The sequence below is a fragment of the Sodiomyces alkalinus genome (assembly GCF_003711515.1).
Source record: "Sodiomyces alkalinus F11 unplaced genomic scaffold SODALscaffold_1, whole genome shotgun sequence".
Classification (NCBI taxonomy): domain Eukaryota; kingdom Fungi; phylum Ascomycota; class Sordariomycetes; order Glomerellales; family Plectosphaerellaceae; genus Sodiomyces; species Sodiomyces alkalinus.
Window position 1 is genome coordinate 5884486 of NW_021167079.1, and position 19131 is coordinate 5903616.

The 19131-nt window shown below is 57.0% G+C and overlaps 5 protein-coding genes across 5 annotated transcripts; 3 read left to right on the forward strand and 2 right to left on the reverse strand.

Annotated features, from left to right (window-relative positions):
* The first annotated feature begins 845 nt into the window (after positions 1 to 845).
* SODALDRAFT_36054 (hypothetical protein) lies at positions 846 to 4369 on the forward strand. The gene is made up of 3 exons (XM_028614277.1): positions 846 to 1247; positions 1364 to 1465; positions 1551 to 4369. The coding sequence occupies exons 1-3, from the start codon at positions 1029 to 1031 to the stop codon at positions 4137 to 4139; spliced, it is 2910 nt and encodes a 969-aa protein (XP_028471121.1). The 5' UTR covers positions 846 to 1028; the 3' UTR covers positions 4140 to 4369.
* A 1189-nt stretch (positions 4370 to 5558) lies between these two features.
* SODALDRAFT_267361 (hypothetical protein) lies at positions 5559 to 8241 on the forward strand (the record flags this gene model as incomplete). The annotated part of the gene is made up of 6 exons (XM_028607546.1): positions 5559 to 5601; positions 5702 to 5862; positions 5969 to 6745; positions 6885 to 6957; positions 7042 to 7389; positions 7460 to 8241. The coding sequence occupies 6 exons, from the start codon at positions 5559 to 5561 to the stop codon at positions 8239 to 8241; spliced, it is 2184 nt and encodes a 727-aa protein (XP_028471122.1).
* An 827-nt stretch (positions 8242 to 9068) lies between these two features.
* SODALDRAFT_268849 (hypothetical protein) lies at positions 9069 to 12461 on the reverse strand (the record flags this gene model as incomplete). The annotated part of the gene is made up of 2 exons (XM_028607627.1): positions 9069 to 9446; positions 9522 to 12461. 2 exons carry the CDS (start codon positions 12459 to 12461, stop codon positions 9069 to 9071), a joined length of 3318 nt encoding a protein of 1105 aa, XP_028471123.1.
* An 835-nt stretch (positions 12462 to 13296) lies between these two features.
* SODALDRAFT_348071 (Ran-binding-domain-containing protein) lies at positions 13297 to 15719 on the reverse strand. The gene is made up of 3 exons (XM_028613339.1): positions 15321 to 15719; positions 15204 to 15238; positions 13297 to 15115 (listed from the first exon to the last, which is right to left on the reverse strand). The coding sequence occupies exons 1-3, from the start codon at positions 15498 to 15500 to the stop codon at positions 13384 to 13386; spliced, it is 1947 nt and encodes a 648-aa protein (XP_028471124.1). The 5' UTR covers positions 15501 to 15719; the 3' UTR covers positions 13297 to 13383.
* Positions 15720 to 16143: 424 nt separating this feature from the next.
* SODALDRAFT_327510 (hypothetical protein) lies at positions 16144 to 19051 on the forward strand. Its single transcript, XM_028610451.1, has 3 exons — positions 16144 to 16711; positions 16846 to 18629; positions 18706 to 19051. Exons 1-3 carry the CDS (start codon positions 16390 to 16392, stop codon positions 18760 to 18762), a joined length of 2163 nt encoding a protein of 720 aa, XP_028471125.1. The 5' UTR covers positions 16144 to 16389; the 3' UTR covers positions 18763 to 19051.
* The last annotated feature ends 80 nt before the right edge of the window (positions 19052 to 19131 follow it).

Below are 19131 nucleotides of genomic sequence, written 5' to 3' on the forward strand. Positions count from 1 at the left end.
GACAGGCCTGCCCCTGCACCTTCAAGGAACCCGGTAGCGGAGCTACACTGCTTTAAGCATAAGGTCCAGGCTTTCTCGATGACGGCACAAAGCCGCCGATACGGCTAGATACTGTACTTCGTACCAACAACCCCAGAACTGCCTAGACTCTAAGGTAAGGTACCTTTTATCAGACTTCCATTCTAGCTGACTCCCTACTCCTACTTTGTACTTCCACATCACGAGGCCTGTCCCCTTGACCATGGGCATCCGGGTCGTCTTCGTCTTCATCCTCGCACACATTCTACATTCTCCCAAGGGCTTTCACCCATCCGCGTTGAAATACATTCGTGGTAGTTTCCCTTCTCTTGTATTTTGTCCATACGGCCCACACGTCCGTCCGCACGCCTTAACCTAGGTAGGTAGGTTATTGCTCCAGCATTCATTCCCCTATCAAACCACCCCAACTCGACTCCTCTCGGCCTGGGGCTGTCCTCCTACCAAGCATCAATAGCTTTAGGCAAGGCAACCGGTCAAGGGGCTGCGTCCATTTACCTTTTCTTCTTCTTTTTTTCTCTTCTTCTTCAAGCCGGACATACCTGTTGCACACACACACGCACACACACACACACACACACACACACACACAACACGGTCCTACGCCTCAACGCTCTTATCTCTACCAGCACTCCACCAGTCTCGTTGTGCGCTTACCTGTCACGGTGGATTGACGCTGTCGGTGCCGCAGTCAAATTGGTACCTCCCGGAAGAAAGACAAGAGCCAGGAAAGAGGCGCTACCAAGGATGGATGAGCAGGCTCGGTGGCTTTTCGAGATCGATTCCGACATCACCGCCCTCACCGACTTCACCGACCTCCCAGCCTAATCCACCACAACACAACGACTGAGTGTTGCATCCTTTCCCAGGCTGGGCTGGGTGCCAGCCCCTACCCTTATCTTATTATCAAGCGAACGAACTCCGAACCCCGAACCGCCCCCCTCCGACTTTTCTCCTGCGCCACTTCATCATCCCCCGCTCTACTCGGCATCATGCACCAGCAAGCTCGCCATCCGCCGCGAGTTGCATCCCCCGCTTCCTCTCCCCAGATGAACCCCTTTCGGTCAAACAACCCGAGAGAAGGAGAAGGACCGGCACCTCCTCATGGGAGGGCTGGGTCGGGGCCCTTGGCTCACGACCCGAGTAGCTCTCCCAGTCCCGATACAAGTCCGTCTGCCGAGTCGTACAAAAAGTTGGATCAAATCATCCAGGTAAGAAAGCCCACATGCTTACTCGTTGCTGCCGCCGTGCCGAGATCGGAGTGGAGGAATGGTGGAGGAAAAGGCGACACGGGAAGACCCGAGGCTGACCTGACCGTCTTGCGCAGAATTTCCATACCAAGGCCGCTTCGGTCATCCTCGACTCGCGCATGAACCTCAGATATGCTTCCGGGAGCAAGGGTTCCGGGACTAGGAAGATCAACAAATGGGTACGTCCTTTTTCCCACGTGCACGCCTCTGCGTGGTTACAAAGAGCCTCAAACAACACTCACTGACGCCCTCGGATGTTTGCAGTTTCAACTCGACACCGAAGACTTCGAGGATTTCAAAGAAGACCTTCGGGCTTGGAGAACATGCAGTGTTGTCGACAATCACCCGCCGCCGCTCGTAATCGAGACATACCTCCATACGTCACGTCTAAACCCGAGCCAGACTCTTGTCGTCGTGGACGAGAATGGAAAGAGATGGGACGTCATGGAGGCTCTCAATTCCTTCGATTCGACCGACGATCATCCGGGCCCCCCTGCACGACGGACCACCGAGGTCGTCCTCGAAAGGTGGCGCATCCAACTGAAGACCGACTCGTCCCTCGACCTCGACGAATTCGGTCCCCTGCTGCCGACCATCTACAAGAAAATCATCGTCTTCTTCCGCTCTCTCTTCGTCACCACTCGCGTGATCCCGGCCTGGAAAGTCTCCCAACAAGCCCTCACCAAAGGTGTACATCCTGCGCTGGAGCCGCGGTGCCGCATCCGAATGGGCGAGACCGATCTCCACGGCCTCGACCCTGTCCGGTACCCGCTGTACGATGGGCCTGGCGACGTGGCGACAGACTACGTCTTTGGAGACCTGGATGTGCCGGTGGGCCGTCTAGTCACCTCTGTAACATACCGGAACGAATGCACGTTTCGCATCGAGAATTCCGAGTCGTTGCTGAGCTCACGTTTCATGGGCATCGACGAGGATTTCTTCAAGCCCTCCTTGCCCCAGCGCTCGGTTCCTCGTCGGCAAGAGACCGAAGTCGGCTCGCTCCCCTCGCATCGCCGCGGGCCGGGGGCTTTCCAGCCGCCTCAGACGTATGGCAGCCTGTCTACTTTTCACGGGGAAGGAGCCATCGCGACGAGTCCTATCACTGCTCTCAGAGCCGTCCGGCCGCCAGGATCCGACACGAGCTCACCGCCGGGCTCCGTTCCAGCCAGTGTCGACCAGAACCCCCCCCATTCTCTTCCCGTGACGGCCATGAGACCCCAGCTACGCGGCGTCGTGGCTGGCAGCGGTGCGCGGCGTCCTTCCGTGTCGTTCCAGCCTTTCAAAGCCGGCTCGCTCTCGGGGTCTCCCATGTCGCGGACATTGGACTCGGACTCGCCAGCTTCTCCCTCATCAGCGACGACGCGCGCTCCAGGCGCGGCGGGGCTCTATCAGCCGCGGAACCGCACGTCCCTGACGGCTGGCATGCCTGCCTCCCTCCGCGGTGGACCGCCGCCGCCCGCCGAGGTTGTGCCTCCGGGTTCTCCCAGACCGGGCTCCACCAGTCGGTACAGCAGCAGCTTCACCCATCGCAGAGGACGACATTCCGTCAGCGGCGCGAGCAGAGCCGATGATGAGCAGGGGAGCAGCGGACGGCAGAGCCTCTCCTCTTCCGTTGCGCAACCTGGGTCGGGTCTCCTCGCGGAAGCTGGGGCCAATGCTAGCTCGGGGTCCCTGCAGACTGACGACGACCAAATATCAGAGTTCCTCAAGGCGCTGGAGAGCAAGAAGACGCTGAAAAGCTTCGAGCCCACGGAAAGGGGCGAATCCGCAACCAACAGGACGGTCGCCCAGCTCTCCAAGTTCCACGCCATGAGGGATTCCAACAACGCGCTGACCGAATACATGGCGTCCTCTCTGCAGATGCAGCGGTCCTCCAGCTCGTCTAGCCGTCAGCTGTCCAATGTGCCCAGCATGGCGGCGCCGGCGTCGGCGTCGATCTCCTCTTCGCCGGGGAAGCCCCTGTCGCCGCACACGCCGCACACGCCCATCGTCCCATCGCGGTTGAGCGAAAACGCAGTCATTCGGTATGGTACGTCTCGAACCAGGACGGAGCGGCGGGCGAGTACACCGCGCGAGGGTCCCAGCGAAGCCGGGAGGGAAGACGCGACACGCACGGCCCAGACGGCGACGGCGACGGCGACAGCGACAACGACGACGGCGACAACGACGGCGACGACGACGACGACGACGACGACGACAACGACCCAGGAGGGGGGAACCACAGCTATCGACATCCCGATGTCGCCTAGGATGGGCACGCATCCGCGACGCTCGAGCTCGGCGGCGCAGCAGAACCGCGCGCTGGCGGATGAGGAGGACGGCGGCGATCTCGCCTTCGCGGCGAACAGGAGCGTCAGCCTCGGGGCCGAGGACCGCGAACCGCCGACGCTGAGCATGCTCCTAGGCCGTCACGCGGAGGCGGAAGCCGCGTCGAACGCGGGCGACGGCGCGTCGTCGTCATCGCTGCAACCGGCGGCGGAAATCCACCACCACACGACACACCACGGGTCTTCCGACGGGTCGAAGCCTCCGGGGGGGTTGATATCGGCCCCGTCGAGCTCGCCGTTTGGGAGACGACGGTATATGGGCATGACGGCGGCGGCGGCGGGTCGGGGCCAGACGCCGCCCCAGTCTTCCAGGGGAAGCTTCACGGGGTCGATTGGGCGCTATGGTTACGGCCGCGGCGGCGAGAACGAGACGATGGACGACGAGCCGTTGCTCTTCGACATGTCGGAAATGGATGCCCAAGGCAGACGCAGCGTCGAAGAGGGACGGGGCGGCGGACATGTAGGTTCCGGTTCGGGAGGCCGGACGGAGTTTGAACCCCGCGGCGTTTCTCGAAGGGGATGGTGAGCTCCCCATATGAAAAGCTCATGGTAGGAACACTGAAACATCGTTCCTGTGGATACTATTTTGGGACACAGACAGGGATTGGGTAGGCGTGGGCAACCCAAGGGTTCCCGGGACGTAGTCCAGGGGAAAGAAAAAAAAAGGAAAAGAGAAGAAAAAGAAAGAAAAGCGGGATGGCAGACAGGTAGTTTATTCGGTTTCATCAGCTCACCATAGGATGGGGGATTCATATGGGCTATCTCTTTTTTGGAGTTTGGCTTGACTCTCATACATAGCGGGTGTCTCTCGGCCAGGCCCTCTTCTCCGGTGTTGGCTTCGGATCTTGTCCTCCAGCTATGATGGCGTTGTTTTTTTTTTCTTCTTTTTTTCCCCTTCTTTTTTTCCTTTTTTTCTTCCTCTTTTTTCCTCTTTTTTCTTCTTCTTGCTTTACGTAAATGGTTCTGGGCTGAGGGGTGATGGGTGATGGGTGATGGTGATGGTGATGGTGATGGTTTAGGGAGTTGGGCAGTTCGGGTTCTGAATAGGCGACTTGCAGGTCTGCCTTGTAGAGAGTATAAAGAATGCTATATAAGACCAACTAAGATGCGATTTCGAACTTTGGAATTTTTAATTGTTTTTTCCCTTTATTTTTCCCTCTTCCTCCTTTCCGCTTTCCCCCCTTGTTTAAATCGCTATCACGGCTACGAAATTCAGGAGTCGCAGAAACAGTCCGTGGTACAGCATGTGGCGGTGAGAAGCGTCGCGCGACGTAATGTGGCGGTGCACTTATGATGACGAAGCATTATGGGGCAACTGTGAGGCGTAACCAACGTAAGGTAATTACCTAAGGTACTGAATGAAGGTGGCTACCTTATACCAGCACGTCACTAAGGTACCATAAGGCGCTGTCACTACCTTAACAAGCTACCTACAGTTACAGTGGCGTAGTGGTGCTTGTACGGTAGAACCAAGATAGCGTAGCGCATCCGTAGTACTCTGTACCTTGGGAAGCTCCTCTACACCCACCAGGCAAGGCTGCCTGCCATCCATCCAAACTGACTACATCCTTCTATCCTGCTTCCTAACCCTCCCCTCCCCTCTCTCCCCTCCCTTCCCCTTTCCCCCATCTTCTGGACTACACGGGGCTCTCATCTCACTTCCCATAGCCTTTAATTTTGTTTCTCGCAATCGACCTCACGCTCACGCCTTTTTATCTGGAATTCGTTTCCATCATTTCCCCTCTCCATACCGACATTTGTCCCCCAAAGCCTGACATCATCGCAGACGACAGGAGGACCGAGATTCGTCACGAGCGTCATCCTCCGCTGTCCGCTGCTACGTGACACGCCACACGCCGCACGATAAACAACCATCACAGTCTGTCAGCTTCAACCACATCCCACATCATACTTAGCTTGCTCGAACGACGCTTTCCTTGTCGCCATGTTTCGAGCCGCCGCCGCTGGGCCCTATGATGAGGGCGTTGGTGCGTATCTCCCCTTCTCTCCTCTCCTTTTCGTTCTTCTCCTTCTCCCACTGCCCTCACCCCTCACCCCTTATACTGACTGACCATACCATACGCACAGCCAAGGCAACCGATGAGAACCTTACCTCGGAGGACTGGGGTGCTATTATCGAGCTGTGTGACCGTGTTGGTAGCGACCAGAATGGGCCCAAGGAAGTGGTTCAGAGTATGATCAAGCGTCTGGCACATAGGAACGCCAACGTCCAGCTCTACACACTCGAGGTGAGTTTTTTTTCTATTTTACCTGCACCTTGGAAACAATATCCGTCGTCGTTCGTTCCAAACCGCTGACCCCTGCTTTTTCTTTGTACTTGACCTTGACATTCAGCTCGCCAACGCGCTCAGCCAAAACTGCGGCAAAGATGTGCACCGCGAACTCTCCAGCCGAGCATTCACCGACGCCTTGCTCAAACTGGCCAACGACCGAAACACCCACTCCCAAGTCAAGGCGAAGATCCTGGAGCGTATGAAGGAGTGGTCCGATATGTTCAACAACGACGCCGATCTGGGCATCATGTACGACGCCTACTACCGCCTGAAGCAGACCAACCCTACCCTGCAACCCCCCTCGGCCCCCCAGAAGACAGGTCTCACCGACGTAGATCGCCAGAAGGAAGACGAGGAGCTGCAAATGGCCCTGAAGCTCTCGCTGCAGGAGGAGGAGCGGAAGAAGAAGGCCGCCGAACCCGCCTCTCCGTCCGAGGGCGCCGGTGCCGGTCCGTCCGGCACCCAGTCTGCCGCCCAACAGCAGCCGCAGGCCCAGCCAGTCCCCGCCGGCACCACCGCCGCCACCGTGTCGAGAGTACGTGCCCTCTTCGACTTTGTGCCGTCCGAGCCCGGCGAACTGGAGTTCAAGAAGGGCGACGTCATTGCCGTCCTGGAGTCGGTCTACAAGGATTGGTGGCGCGGCTCGCTGAAGGGGAAGACGGGTATCTTTCCGCTCAACTACGTCGAGAAGCTCACCGACCCGACCCCCGACGAGTTGGCGCGGGAAGCGCAAATGGAGGCCGAGGTCTTTGCCGAGATTAAGAATGTCGAGAAGCTGCTTACCCTGCTGAGCACCTCGAACAGCGGGCCCAGGGAGGAGGACAATGAGGAAATATCGGTACGATTTCTATTTGCCCTCGTCTTCTTTTTTCTTTCCTTTTTTCGTTCTTTTTCCCTTCTTTTTCCCCCCCGCCGCCACCACGTCTGATGACCAAGTTGGGAGGGAACCATCATATATATGCTGACACGTCTATCAGAAACTGTACCATCAAACGCTGGCCATTCGGCCAAAGCTCATCAAGCTCATTGAGAAGTATTCTCAGAAGAAGGGTGAGATAGGCATCCGACACACAGCCACAGGCCGTTGTGAATTTGTTCAATATGGCTAATATTTCCTCCTTCTTCTCGCGCCAGACGACTTCACTCAGCTTAATGAAAAGTTTATCAAAGCGCGGCGAGACTACGAGGCTCTGCTGGAATCCTCCATGTCGCAGCCTCCGCAGCCGAGCTTCCGCCAATATGCCATGAGACCCGCCCAGCCCGGTTATCCAGCCGGGCCGCAGGGCGGACCGGGAATCTCTGGGGCCCCGTCGGGCTATCCTCCACAAGGGTCTCCTCAGGGCCCTCCCCAGGGCCCTCCTCAAGGCCCTCCTCAAGGGGCCCCTCAAGGTCCGTCCCAGGGTCAACATCATCCACAAGGCCCTCCCGCCTCTCACGGGCAACCTCAGCAAGAACAGGGTTACTATGCGCCCACACCACAAGGTGAATTGCCTTGACTTGAGCTTTTTGAGGAATAAAATAGAATTATGCATCCTGACCCGTGACTTCCTAGACCAACCTCAATATCCTCCCCACTCCAGCCCCTCGCCTAACTTGCGACGCCCCAGCCAACCCGCTTCAGCCCCTTTCTACGTAGCCGGCACCGAAATCCCGACCCAGGCTGCCCATGCCCACCATGCCCAGCCCCCTCCAGCCCAGCCCTACCCTCCTCATGAACCGGACCCCCGCCAACCAGAGCCCATCCAAACTTCGTCTCCGCCCCCGGTCCCCACCCCGTCCAATCCTTATGGCGCATATCCGCAGCAGCCCCCCGATCAACATCGCCAAAGCACGTACGGAGCCCAGGAACTGGCCACATCCGTTTATGATTCTCCGATTGCACCTCACAACCCCATGTCCTCAGCGAATTACAATTACTCCTCTCCCGCTTATTCCCCCGATGAACAGTACGGCAATTACCCTAATGCCGGCTCCGGCTCCGGCTCCGGCTCCGCCAACGCGCTAGCACCCGCCGCCTTCCAACCTTCTCAGCCTTCGTACCAGAGCTACCAGCCGCCGTCGGCCCCTCCAGCCGCCCCTGATGGCTATAGCAGCGCGCCTTCCCAGGCCCCGCCCCCCGTACCCACAGGCCCGGCTCCGTCCGCACCGTCCGCACCATCCGCACCGTCTGGACCGGATCGTACGGACGCCTTCACCCCTCCTCCCCTGCAACCCGCTGGCGCGGCTTACGACGCGAGGCAGGGGCTCCCAAGCCAGCACGGCGGACAAATGTCGCCGCAGCCGCAGTATAAGGCGTACGTACCGCCTAGTGCGCCGTCGGGGGGTTGGCCCTAGCGTGCCGGCGGCTGGTGACTACTACCACCGGAGCCAGAACCTGTGCTAGAGTCCACATTCCTGCGACATCCCGCAATGGTAGGGGAGGCGGTTGGATATATATTTCTACTTCTTAATGGGGGGGGGAGATCCAGTAGAGGAGACGATTTTCGCTCCCTTGACAACAACCTAGTACGCCTGCTTAATCTTTTTTTTTTTTTTTGAAACTGCAGAGCCAGTGTTGGGCAACACGTCTCTTCGTAAATTTGAAGTGGGTTTTCATGGCTTTGTATGGGAGGAGTCGCTTGAATGAATGATAACGAAAGCAATATTTTTCTCCTTCCGACCCTTTACCATTCGCATTCCTGGGTGTCTGGTTAATGATATCGTGGGTGCAAGGGGCTTCCTCTGCTGCCCAGCTGTGCTCAAAAGCTCGTAGATGGAAAGGGGGGGCGGCGGGGATCGAATAAAGACGCATGGCAGGAGAGGGGAAGGCAGCAAGCCGGATGGAGAGACGCAAAGCGAAAGGAAAAGGCAAACAATGAAGGGTCGCACAGCTGTGTGTCGCCGCCCTCGATGTGTCTATTCACGTAAAAAGACCACGCAAGTCATGAACACATATTTGGACGCCCAAGAGTCCATCCACCCCATCCTAAGCATAGATGTCAGTCCCAGCCCTGTCCCAGCCCTGTCCATGCCCTGTCCATGCCCTGCCCATGCCCTGCCCATAGAGTAAGTAGTAAGTAGCAAGGTGTCCCATCGACAACCCAAATCCGAAGAGAGTCAACGCCCGACCAGGGAGAGAGGACAAGTGACGCCGCCTGCAAAAGCGACACGGCTTTCGGCCCTCACCAGCGCCGCCCATAAATCCCATCCTCGGTCCTCGGTCCCTTTTTCTTGATCGCCGGACCCAGAGACGACGACGACGACGACGGCGCGGGAACAGCGGTACTGGTACTGGTACCGGCGAGTTCCCGCCTCCCCTGGCTGGCAGGCTCCGCGGGCCTCGTGCCGCGGCGGAAGAGGTCCATGATCTCGTCGAAGCCGAGCTTGAGGAAGTCCTTCTTGGAGCCGCCTTCGATGGCGGTCTGGGCGAGCAGGCGTTTCTTCTCCTGCAGCTCGAGGATGCGCTCCTCGACCGTCTTCTCGACGGTGAGTTTGTAGACGATCACGTCGATGGTCTGGGTCAGGCGATGGACACGGTCGATGGCTTGTTCTTCGATGAACTGGACATTTTTATCCTTAGCAAGAGTTCTTTGTGGTAGGGGCCGAAAAAGAAAAGGGAGGGGGGGACGACATACAGGGTTCCAGAACGGCTCAACAATAATGACACGCGTCGCCGCCGTGAGGTTCAAGCCTAAGCTACCGCACTTGAGACTGCATAGCAGGATGCGCGTCTTCTTGTCGTTTCGCAACCGGTGGAGGCTGGCCTCGCGCTCGTCGTTCTTCATCTTCCCATCGTATCTCGTAAACTTGAAGCCTCCCTTGCGCAAGAACGGCTCGACAAGGTCCATCATGGAGGTGAACTGGGAGAAGATGATAAACTTGTGCTCGTCGGCCTCCTTACGGAGAATCTGCATCATCTGCCGGATCTTGGCAGAAGCGAGGATTTGACTGGGCTGGCCGTGTTGGTAGCGGTGGTGATAGGAATCAGCATCGCTGTAGACCTCCGACTCGTCGATGCCGGTATCTTCATCTTCGTCATCGTCATCGTCGTCGTCGTCTTCCGAGGCCGAAGAGCTCGTCTCCCCCTCGGACAAGGACCGTCTCGGGGCTTCGGACTTCCGCGCCGGCAGCTCTGTAAGAGACGGAAATGTGTCGTCTGATTCGTACGCCTTCTCCTCTTCCTCCTTGACAGACTCATCGGCTACAACGAAGCTGTCCAACTGGCTTCCGTCGTCATCACCCCCCTGTTCCGAAGGATGCAACGAATCTTCGTTCCCGAGCCACTCGCCCCCTCCCTCGGCATTCTCATCTTCCTCCCCTCCAGCCTTACCCAGGCGAAGCTGACCACGCTGATCCTCGGGCACGAGCCAGCACCCCTCGTCACCCTCGTCGTCGCTATCTATAACCGCATTCCGGTTCCTGATCCGTCGCTGCTGCTGCTGCTGCTGCTGCTTGTTTCCATGGGGCGAGGCTCCCTCCTCCTCTTCTTCCACCGTAACCTTCTTGACAACCTTCTTCTCCTTGATTTTCCCTGCCTTATTATGCTTTGGCTTCTTCCTTTTGACAGTCTCGTTCTCATTGAAGTAGGCCAAGTCACCGTAACACTCCTCGCAAATATCCTGATCGCTCTTGGCCAGGGCAACGGAAAGGCCCCGGCCGCATATGCTGCAAGTCTTGGCCACGATGCCCATGCCGCCGAACATATCGGCGAGCGAGTCCATCTCCGCGTCCAAAGCCTTCTGGGACGCCTCGCCCGAAAGGGCGTCGCGGTCCTTGTCGAGTTTCCCTTCGACCAGCTTGGGGTGGTTGCACGCCTGTCGGAGCCGGAGCAGAAGCACCAGGGCGTTGGCGTAGTTCATGCCGCGCTGCATCATCCTCTCGATGCTCTCGTCGGCACGGGCTTCCAGCCTGTCGTAGAACCGGCGCTCGGCGGGAGAAAACGCGGCCGAGACCGTGACGACCTTGCGCTCCGTGACCCTGAAGCCCGTGGACGACGTCTCCTTCCCCTCCTCGTTCGGCTTTCCGCCCGGGTTCAAGGCACCGTCGGCCTTGAGGATATCTTTCGTCCGCCGTTTCATGAAGCACCGGAGAAGGCTATGCAGCTGTCGAATGGCACTGTGGCCCTTGCCGCTCTTGATGGGCTTCTCGATCTGCTCCTTCCACTCCGCCAGGTTGTCGAACGGCCTGATGCGCAGGAACCTGATGAGAGATTGCAGCTCCTCGAGGCTGTTCTGCATGGGTGTACCTGACAGACACCACCTGTACTCGGACCGAAGTGCGTAGCAGGCCTTTGTGGACTTGGCGTTTCTGTTCTTGATCGTGTGGGCCTCGTCAAGCACGACGCGCCACCAGTGCAAGCCGAAACACCCAGCCTTGAGACCGTGTTCGGTATCGGAAGATTGGCCGTATTCGGAGACGAGGACCTGATACGTCGTCACGACGACATCGTACAACGCCAGGTCCTTGAAACGCTTTGTGCGCTGGGGCCCGTGATGGACGCAGACCTTCAGGCCGTGAGACCTGGCCACCTTGTCCTTGATCTCAGCCTCCCACTGCCGAATCAGGGCGAGAGGAGCGACGACGAGGGTGGTCTTCTCGATCCGGCTGAAGGGCTCCTTCCAGCCCTCTTCATCCTTGTTGGGCTTGCGGTTTCTCAGTATCAGGGCAATGGTCTGAAGGGTCTTGCCCAGGCCCATGTCATCGGCCAGGATGCCGCCTTTGGGCACTCTGCCTTTCTTGACGGGTCCGAGCTCGCGACCTCGCATCCACTCCACACCCTCGACCTGATGAGGTAGTAGTTTGACCTTCAGGCCTTCTACAGAACCGTCTTTTTGGATCGGGTCCTTTTTCTTTTCGTCTTCGTCTTTGCCCGTGCCTTCGTTGTGATCTTCTTCGTCCTCGTCCAAGCCGCCTTCGAGTAGTGCCTTCAAGTCGGCGGATGCCTTTGCCGGGTCGGTGTAGAATTCGGGCTCTCCCATCTCGACTTTGGGTCTATATGTTGCCGGGCGCGCATCGGGAGCAATCGAGCTGAACAGGTTGGCAGGTTCTGGCTTCCGGTCCTGATATACGGGTACTGCAGGGACGGAGATTCTATAATCTCGGTGGTGCTCGGGCCGAGATTTGCGCTCATTGAACACACCGGCTGCCTTTTGTTTCCGGGACGACATGACTTTGGGGTGATGGCCCGACCCTGGGTGACTCGAGGAAGACGAGTGGAAGGGATCATCGCGACGTCCGATATTCGAGAAGAAAGAGGCCAGGTCGTCGTCGTCGCTGTACCTCTGGGCGCTTTTGGGCTGTTCCAGAGCTGTTGTTGGCTGGCGAGGCTTCTGCGTCGCGAGCGACGAAAGAACGTCGGAAAGGTCTGTTCTGCGCGCTGCTGTATTGGCCCGGTGCGGATGTTGTGTTTCTCGAGAGGAGTCCGACACCTGCAAGGAGTCGAACTGATCAGTTAGAGAATCAGGATCCAGCTCCTGGGGGCGGTGTTTCTCTGGGCGATGTGCGACGGGCTGGGCATCTTCGTTCAGATCAATGGGACGCAGAGGGCCCTTTGGGGGCGCTCTCTCTTTAACCATGACGGAAGCAGAATGAGAAGCACCGTGAAGCTTGTGGTCGTGGCTGCGCGCGGCCTCTGAACGAGGGATGTAGTGTGTCTTCAAGTGGTTGGGTTGATCGTCGGATGCGATGCTGTTGAGGGGCTTAAAAGCAAAACAAGCACCTGGCTTTCTGTAGGTTTACAGAAGAAGTCAGCTCCTGGATTTATCATGTACAAGATGAGATAATCAACCATAGATTAGATCCGAGGTCGAAGATGATATAAACAGACGCAGAACGCGGCCGAGGGCAGGGTGGTCCTCACCTCATAGGCAGCAACCAGCGATGCTTCTGCTACAAACCAACCAGGAGGCTTGTTCACAAACGGTGCGCAAGACGACGTTTCAGACAAGATGCCTCGGCGTATATGTAGAAGATTGCCGTTGAATGAATGTAAGAGCCACGCGGAGGGGCGATGTGGACGTTTGAATTGGTGTTGATTTGCGGACTCGAGTACGGAGTAATAAGGTAAGGAAAAGTAAAGGTACCTTATTAAGACCTCGTGTTTGGCCTTTCGCCTTCCGTTTACAATGACATAATTTTCTCCAGGGGCAACCGAGTCGAGGTACGAAAAGCAAAGCGTCATGTACAGTTACTTAATTTCTCACAATTTACACTCATGTGGAATGTACCTGTACTCTCTACAGTGCGGGGTAAATACCTCATACGTTGACATAAAAAGGGAGTACGTTGTACTTACATTCTGAGTCAGCAGGCACCTTAGGTGCATGATAAGATAAGGTATTACGGAGTGCCCCTGAATTTCGACGAGGAACACTGACTGACCTGTCGGTCAACCAAAAATTCAGTACACAACAGCCCCATAACCAAGAGCACCCGTATTTCTTCATCACATCACGTCTTGGTGCATACATCTGCCGACTCGTACGAAATAATTATTCTTCATTTTGTCGGCGAATCAGCATACGGATCGAATCCAACTCGCCGCTTCGCCTCTTTGCGTGCCTTCCACCGTTCCTCGCCCCTGAGTCCCGTCGTAGATGTTTCTTCCAGAAAGAAATTTAGGACGTGGTCGTGGATGGTCAGATGAGATGCTTGCTGGAACTCCTGCAGGCTCGTCAGGCGAATCAACATCTCGAGCAAGGACAGCGACGTCGTGACGGCGCCAAATGGCGACCTGGCCACTGCTACGGTCGCGTGCGTCTTCTCCATAGAGTGCGACACGCTCGCACGCGCATGGGACTCCGCCTTATGTATCGAGTTGACGGGCGAGGATTGTAGTAAAGATATATTCTTGATCCTCTGGGTCAACGTCGTGTCGACCGAAACCCGGACCGTCGAAATTCGATCGTTGGCTGCTGGCGGTTGTTCAGTGGTGCCGCCAACCACCTCTTGCTCCGCTCCGCTTCGATCCGGAATGCCCTCCAGCACTTCGGGAAAGTCTCTGTCTCCATCTGCCACATCTTCCCCATCTTCGCTGATTTCATCTTCCTCGAACACCTCCAGAGCGATCCACTCCGGGTCGAGGTCGCTGGGCAATCCCCACGATCCAGACTCGCTGGGCGTTCGAGGTACATCGGTGACGCCGGAAACCCCAGCCTCCAGGCAATCTTGCTGCAACTGCCAGTTTATTTCCCTTTGCTCGTCGCCGGGCTCCCTATCCTCCCCCTCGAATACATCTTCGCACGTAGCCATTTGTTGCCTCATCTCCATCGGGGGTTTTGCGTCCACATCGCGCTTGAGAAGCAAAACGGGGTTATGCTCACCCTCTGCGTTGTTTCCGATGTTGAGGATACGCCCGGTATCCGCGTAGAAGACTTTGGATATCTGGTGTACGGGGATGGACTCGCGTAGGCCGGCCCGGACCATATCATCATAAGGTGAAGCCCTTTCGTCTTCCTCGTCGTGGACTCTGCCGTCGTCTAGGTCTTCGATGATCTCGATATGGTAGCCATATTGTTCCGGACCTCCTGCTGCCGGATCGACGCTGCTGCGGCCAGGCGTATCGCTTGACAATTTTGGCCGATATCCGCGCGACCCGTCAAAAACATAACTGTAGGGTACTCGACAGAGACGCACCCTAGCCTTGTGGATGACTTCCTTCCACAGAGGCCTCCTTGTCCCCTCTTCCACCCCATACGGTCTCGCCGAGCATCCATTCTGGGACGACCTCAGAGGCGAACCAGGACTACCGGTGCCTGGGAACCTGCCATCCGCATCAGGTTGCGAGACGGACGAGGGCTGGTGATCCGCATGACCAAGGAAAAGCATGTAGAGCGAGAGGGTAAAGGCGGGTCCAATCTGGACCGGCCGCTCGGGGTCGCTTGCGTACAAGGTATCGCCAAAGAAAAGGAAGGCGCTGGCCTGCATCAGCCTAGATGGCGAAACCCCCGGAGACAGTGATGACGCGAGGTTCTCCCCCGAGGCGGTGATGGCCATGTGCAGCAGCGGAATCTCCCGGTCTATGCGGCCGAGTAAGTCTTTGATGTCTGAAATAATACGCCCAAGTTGGTCCCGTTGCGCTTCTGTGGTCCTTGCCCGACTTGTGCCCTGGTGAGCATCCTCAACCGCCGAGGCAACTTCTTCTAGTTCCCTTCCTAGTAAGTTAATGTCTCGGTGCAGGGATCTGGTGAGTGGAAGTGCCGACTCGAGGAAGGCATTCCCTCTACCTGACCTTGTAACCAGTAACCAGAATAGCATTAGCAAAAAGAAGAAAAAACCCCTACTCCATGGTGGCAAGGAAGGAACGGCCAGGCACCTACTTGAGCTCGATGAGATCAATGGCTGGTGAAAGGACCTGCAGGTGAGAAGATATACCTTAGTTAGCATCCTGCGAGCTCGACGGTGACAAAATCGAAGGCGGCCGAGTCAGTCCAAACCTTGATCTTGCTGTTCAATTGCCTTTGCAATCCTTCAAGCTCGTCCAGGATACTCTTGTCGTCCACTTTCCTCAGAAGCCGTGAGCACTGGGAAACAGCATATGTCGAAGTCAGAGCGATACCAGATCGCATGGCCATATTCAGTGCCTGGTACCCAAGATGAGACAAAAGGGCGTCCATGGTGAGCTTCCGGTTCCCATCTCCAGAGGTAGTGAGATGATGTAGCACGATGGCCAAGTTTGCACCTTGAACGGTGTACTAATTATACACATCCCCAGGCCAGAAAGCCACTTTTTCACTTCTGGAGAGTCTTGTTGGATAAGAGAATAAAGACCGTTTGTACCAGATGCCAAGCAGTGTTGTTCTCATCGTGTGCTTGGACAATGGCAATCGAATTTCACATAAGGTAGGTAGGTAGATACCATTCAGATACCTCCCAGGTAGGTACCTTATTTACTCTCTCCATTCACGAGTCTTGCTGCCTGGTTTGGTGACCCCAAACACATGAACGTGCGTATACAGTGCGCTTGAATAAGTAGCTGTGTATATAGCCCAGCATCTTCTAGTGTTTACCTTACAAATCCGTGTATACAACGTATATGCTAAGGGGCACGCACGGTGGCAAGGCACCATCCATCGCCACCCCGCATTGTTTTGCTTGGTGGGGCACCCTCAACCACAGCACCCCCTAACGAGTAACAATGTCTCCAGTTGTCAGGCGCAGATTTCCCAATTTTTCTGCTCGGGCAAAATCTTCAGACTTGCTGCCTCTCGTAACCGTGCCACGAGAAAATACAACAGAAGGACGATTCACCCCTCTCTACCTCTCTACGCCCTTCACCCATCAAAATCGGTCATTAAGGCTCTTGGACGACGGCCCGGGCGTCTTACCTCTCCCCGTCGAGCGCGAGTTCCTCCCTCCCAAGGCGAAGCCGCGCAGTTACCCCGCCATCAATTTTGACTACTGACGTCCTGGCCCCAGACGGACGTCCGGTCACATCATATAAACCCAGTCAACGTCACACAAAAGTCGCTCCCCCACGACCGATCAGCGTTCAAACGAGTCGTCATGTCTAACCTCAACTCCTGGGAAGACGACCGTGCTGCCCAGCAGGACGATAACCTGTCGCGACAGGCCGAGCAGCAGCTCAACATCAACGCGCAGCAGAACCCCCAAGCGCCGACCTTCCAACCTGGTGCTGCCAGCTTCCAGCCCTCGGCACAAACCTTCCAGCCAGGCCAGCAATATGGAGGCTATGCGGCCCAGTACCAGCAGTACTACAACCAGGGTTACAACTATCCTCAATACGGCGGCGGACAAGGGTTTGATCAGTACGGAGGACAACAAGGTTACGGACAGTATGGTCAGCAAGGCTACAACCAGTCTTACGGTACGTTTTACTCAACTCTCCTGTCCTTTTTTTTTTTCTTTTGTTCTTTTTTTCTTTTTTTCGTCTTCCCTTTCCCAAGCCGCCCCTGGTTGTTTTGCCCCTCGCCTCTGACGACTAGCTCTCCACCTTTATAGGCCAACAGTATCCCCAGCAGGGTCAGCAAGGCCGCCAGGGTCAGCAGCAGCAATACCAGCAGCAGCAGCAGCAGCCCCCCCAGCACCGACAGGCCCAAGCGACTCCGGCTGCCGCCGCTCAGCCGGCCCCTGCGACCGCTCCCGCTCCCCAGCCGTCAGTGAAGAAGGAGGGTGGTGTCAAAGTACTGAGCCTCGATGGAGGAGACGCCGCCAAACCCAAGACTAAAGTTCTCTCCATTGGCGGTACTGCGCCTGCCAAGGTCGAAAAGAAAGTCGTTCCGGAGGCGTCTAAGAATGATGGCGGCCCCACTGCAGCTGCCGTCGGCGCCAAGGCTACCGCATCCAAGGCCATCGAGAAAACGGGGGCAACGACCAAGAGTACCGCTAAATCAGGAAAGACGTCTCCCTCGCCTTCCTCGGGGAGGTCTAGCCCCACGGCCGGTTCCAAAGGCGTGTCATCACGGGCGGCAGATGCTGTCGAGGCGGAGCAGTCCGCCGACGTCGATGAGGACACCCTCAAGGAAGTCTACGGAAAGGAACACGTCAACATCATTTTCATCGGCCATGTCGACGCCGGCAAGTCCACCCTCGGCGGTTCCATTCTTTACGCGACCGGCATGGTCGACGAGCGGACCATGGACAAGTACAAGCGAGACGCCAGGGAAGCCGGTCGCGAGACTTGGTACCTTTCCTGGGCTTTGGATTTGACATCGGAAGAGCGCACCAAGGGCAAGACCGTCGAGGTGGGCCGGGGCTTCTTCGAGACGGAGAAGCGGCGTTACAGCATCCTCGATGCACCCGGTCATAAGACGTACGTACCCAACATGATTGGCGGCGCGTCACAGGCCGACGTCGGCATCCTCGTCATCTCGGCTCGCAAGGGCGAGTACGAGACGGGCTTCGAGCGAGGAGGCCAGACTCGAGAGCACGCCATGCTTGCCAAGACCCAGGGCGTCAACAAGCTCATCGTGGTCATCAACAAGATGGACGATCCTACGGTCGAGTGGTCCCACGAACGATACCTGGAGTGCACGACCAAGCTCGCCCAGTTCTTGAAGGGGACAGGCTACAATCTGAAGACGGACGTAACGTTCATGCCTATTGCGGCGCAGCAGGGCATGGGCATCAAGGATAGGGTGCCCAAGGATAAGGCGCCGTGGTGGGAGGGCCCGTCGCTGCTGGAATACCTGGACGGCATGCAGGCGCTGGAGCGTAAGCTCAACGCGCCGTTCATGATGGCGGTCGCGGGCAAGTACCGTGACTTGGGCACCATGGTCGAAGGCAAGATCGAGGCCGGTGTGGCCAAGAAGGGCATGTCGCTCGTCATGATGCCGAACAAGCAAACCGTGGAAGTGGCGGCTATATACGGAGAGACGGAAGAAGAGGTGCAGCTCGCCCAGTGCGGTGACCAGGTGCGCATGCGCCTCAGGGGCGTAGAGGAGGACGAGCTCTCGCCGGGATTCGTCCTCTGCTCGCCGAAGCGGTTGGTGCACACCGTGACGGCCTTCGAGGCGCAGATCAGGATCCTGGAACTGAAGAACATCCTGACGGCCGGTTTCAACTGCGTCCTGCACGTCCACGCGGCCATCGAGGAGGTGACCTTCGCGGCCCTCCTTCATAAGCTGCAGAAGGGGACCAACCGAAAGAGTAAGTTGCCGCCGTCGCACGCCAAGAGGGGAGACAGCATCATCGCCCGCCTGGAAGTGACTGGCGGCGCCGGCGCGGTTTGCGTCGAGAAATTCGAAGATTACCCACAAATGGGTCGCTTCACTCTCCGAGACCAGGTACGTAGTTGGACAAAACGGAACGCCTTGCTGGGACTTTTCGGGGGGGATGTGGATCGCTAATACTATACTACAGGGTCAAACTATTGCTATTGGCAAGATCATCAAGCTGATCACGGATGACTCGTCTTGAACCAAACGGAACTGATAGATGACCAAGGGCCTGTTTCTTGTGCCGAAACGTTGAAACGTCTTTGGAACCGGGTGAAGATAGCAGTCTGTCGAAGCTTTGGCACAGAACAGCTGTGTCCGGGGAGGGGAATAAATGGATCGCGGCAACAGTCCGAGGAAACAATTCCCGAGACGAAGCGGGATGCTAGCGATGACGCGAGACCGGCATGCCAGTAGTTGGAGCAGGGGGGCGGCTGGGGGGCATATGGTCGCCGTCATGATAGAGCCTTACGTGAAATGCAATAGAACGAGTACATAGGCTTTCCAGGGCCAGATGAATTACTTTCATGGAGCTCAAGTGCCTATCCGTTATCACAGCGTACGCTCCACA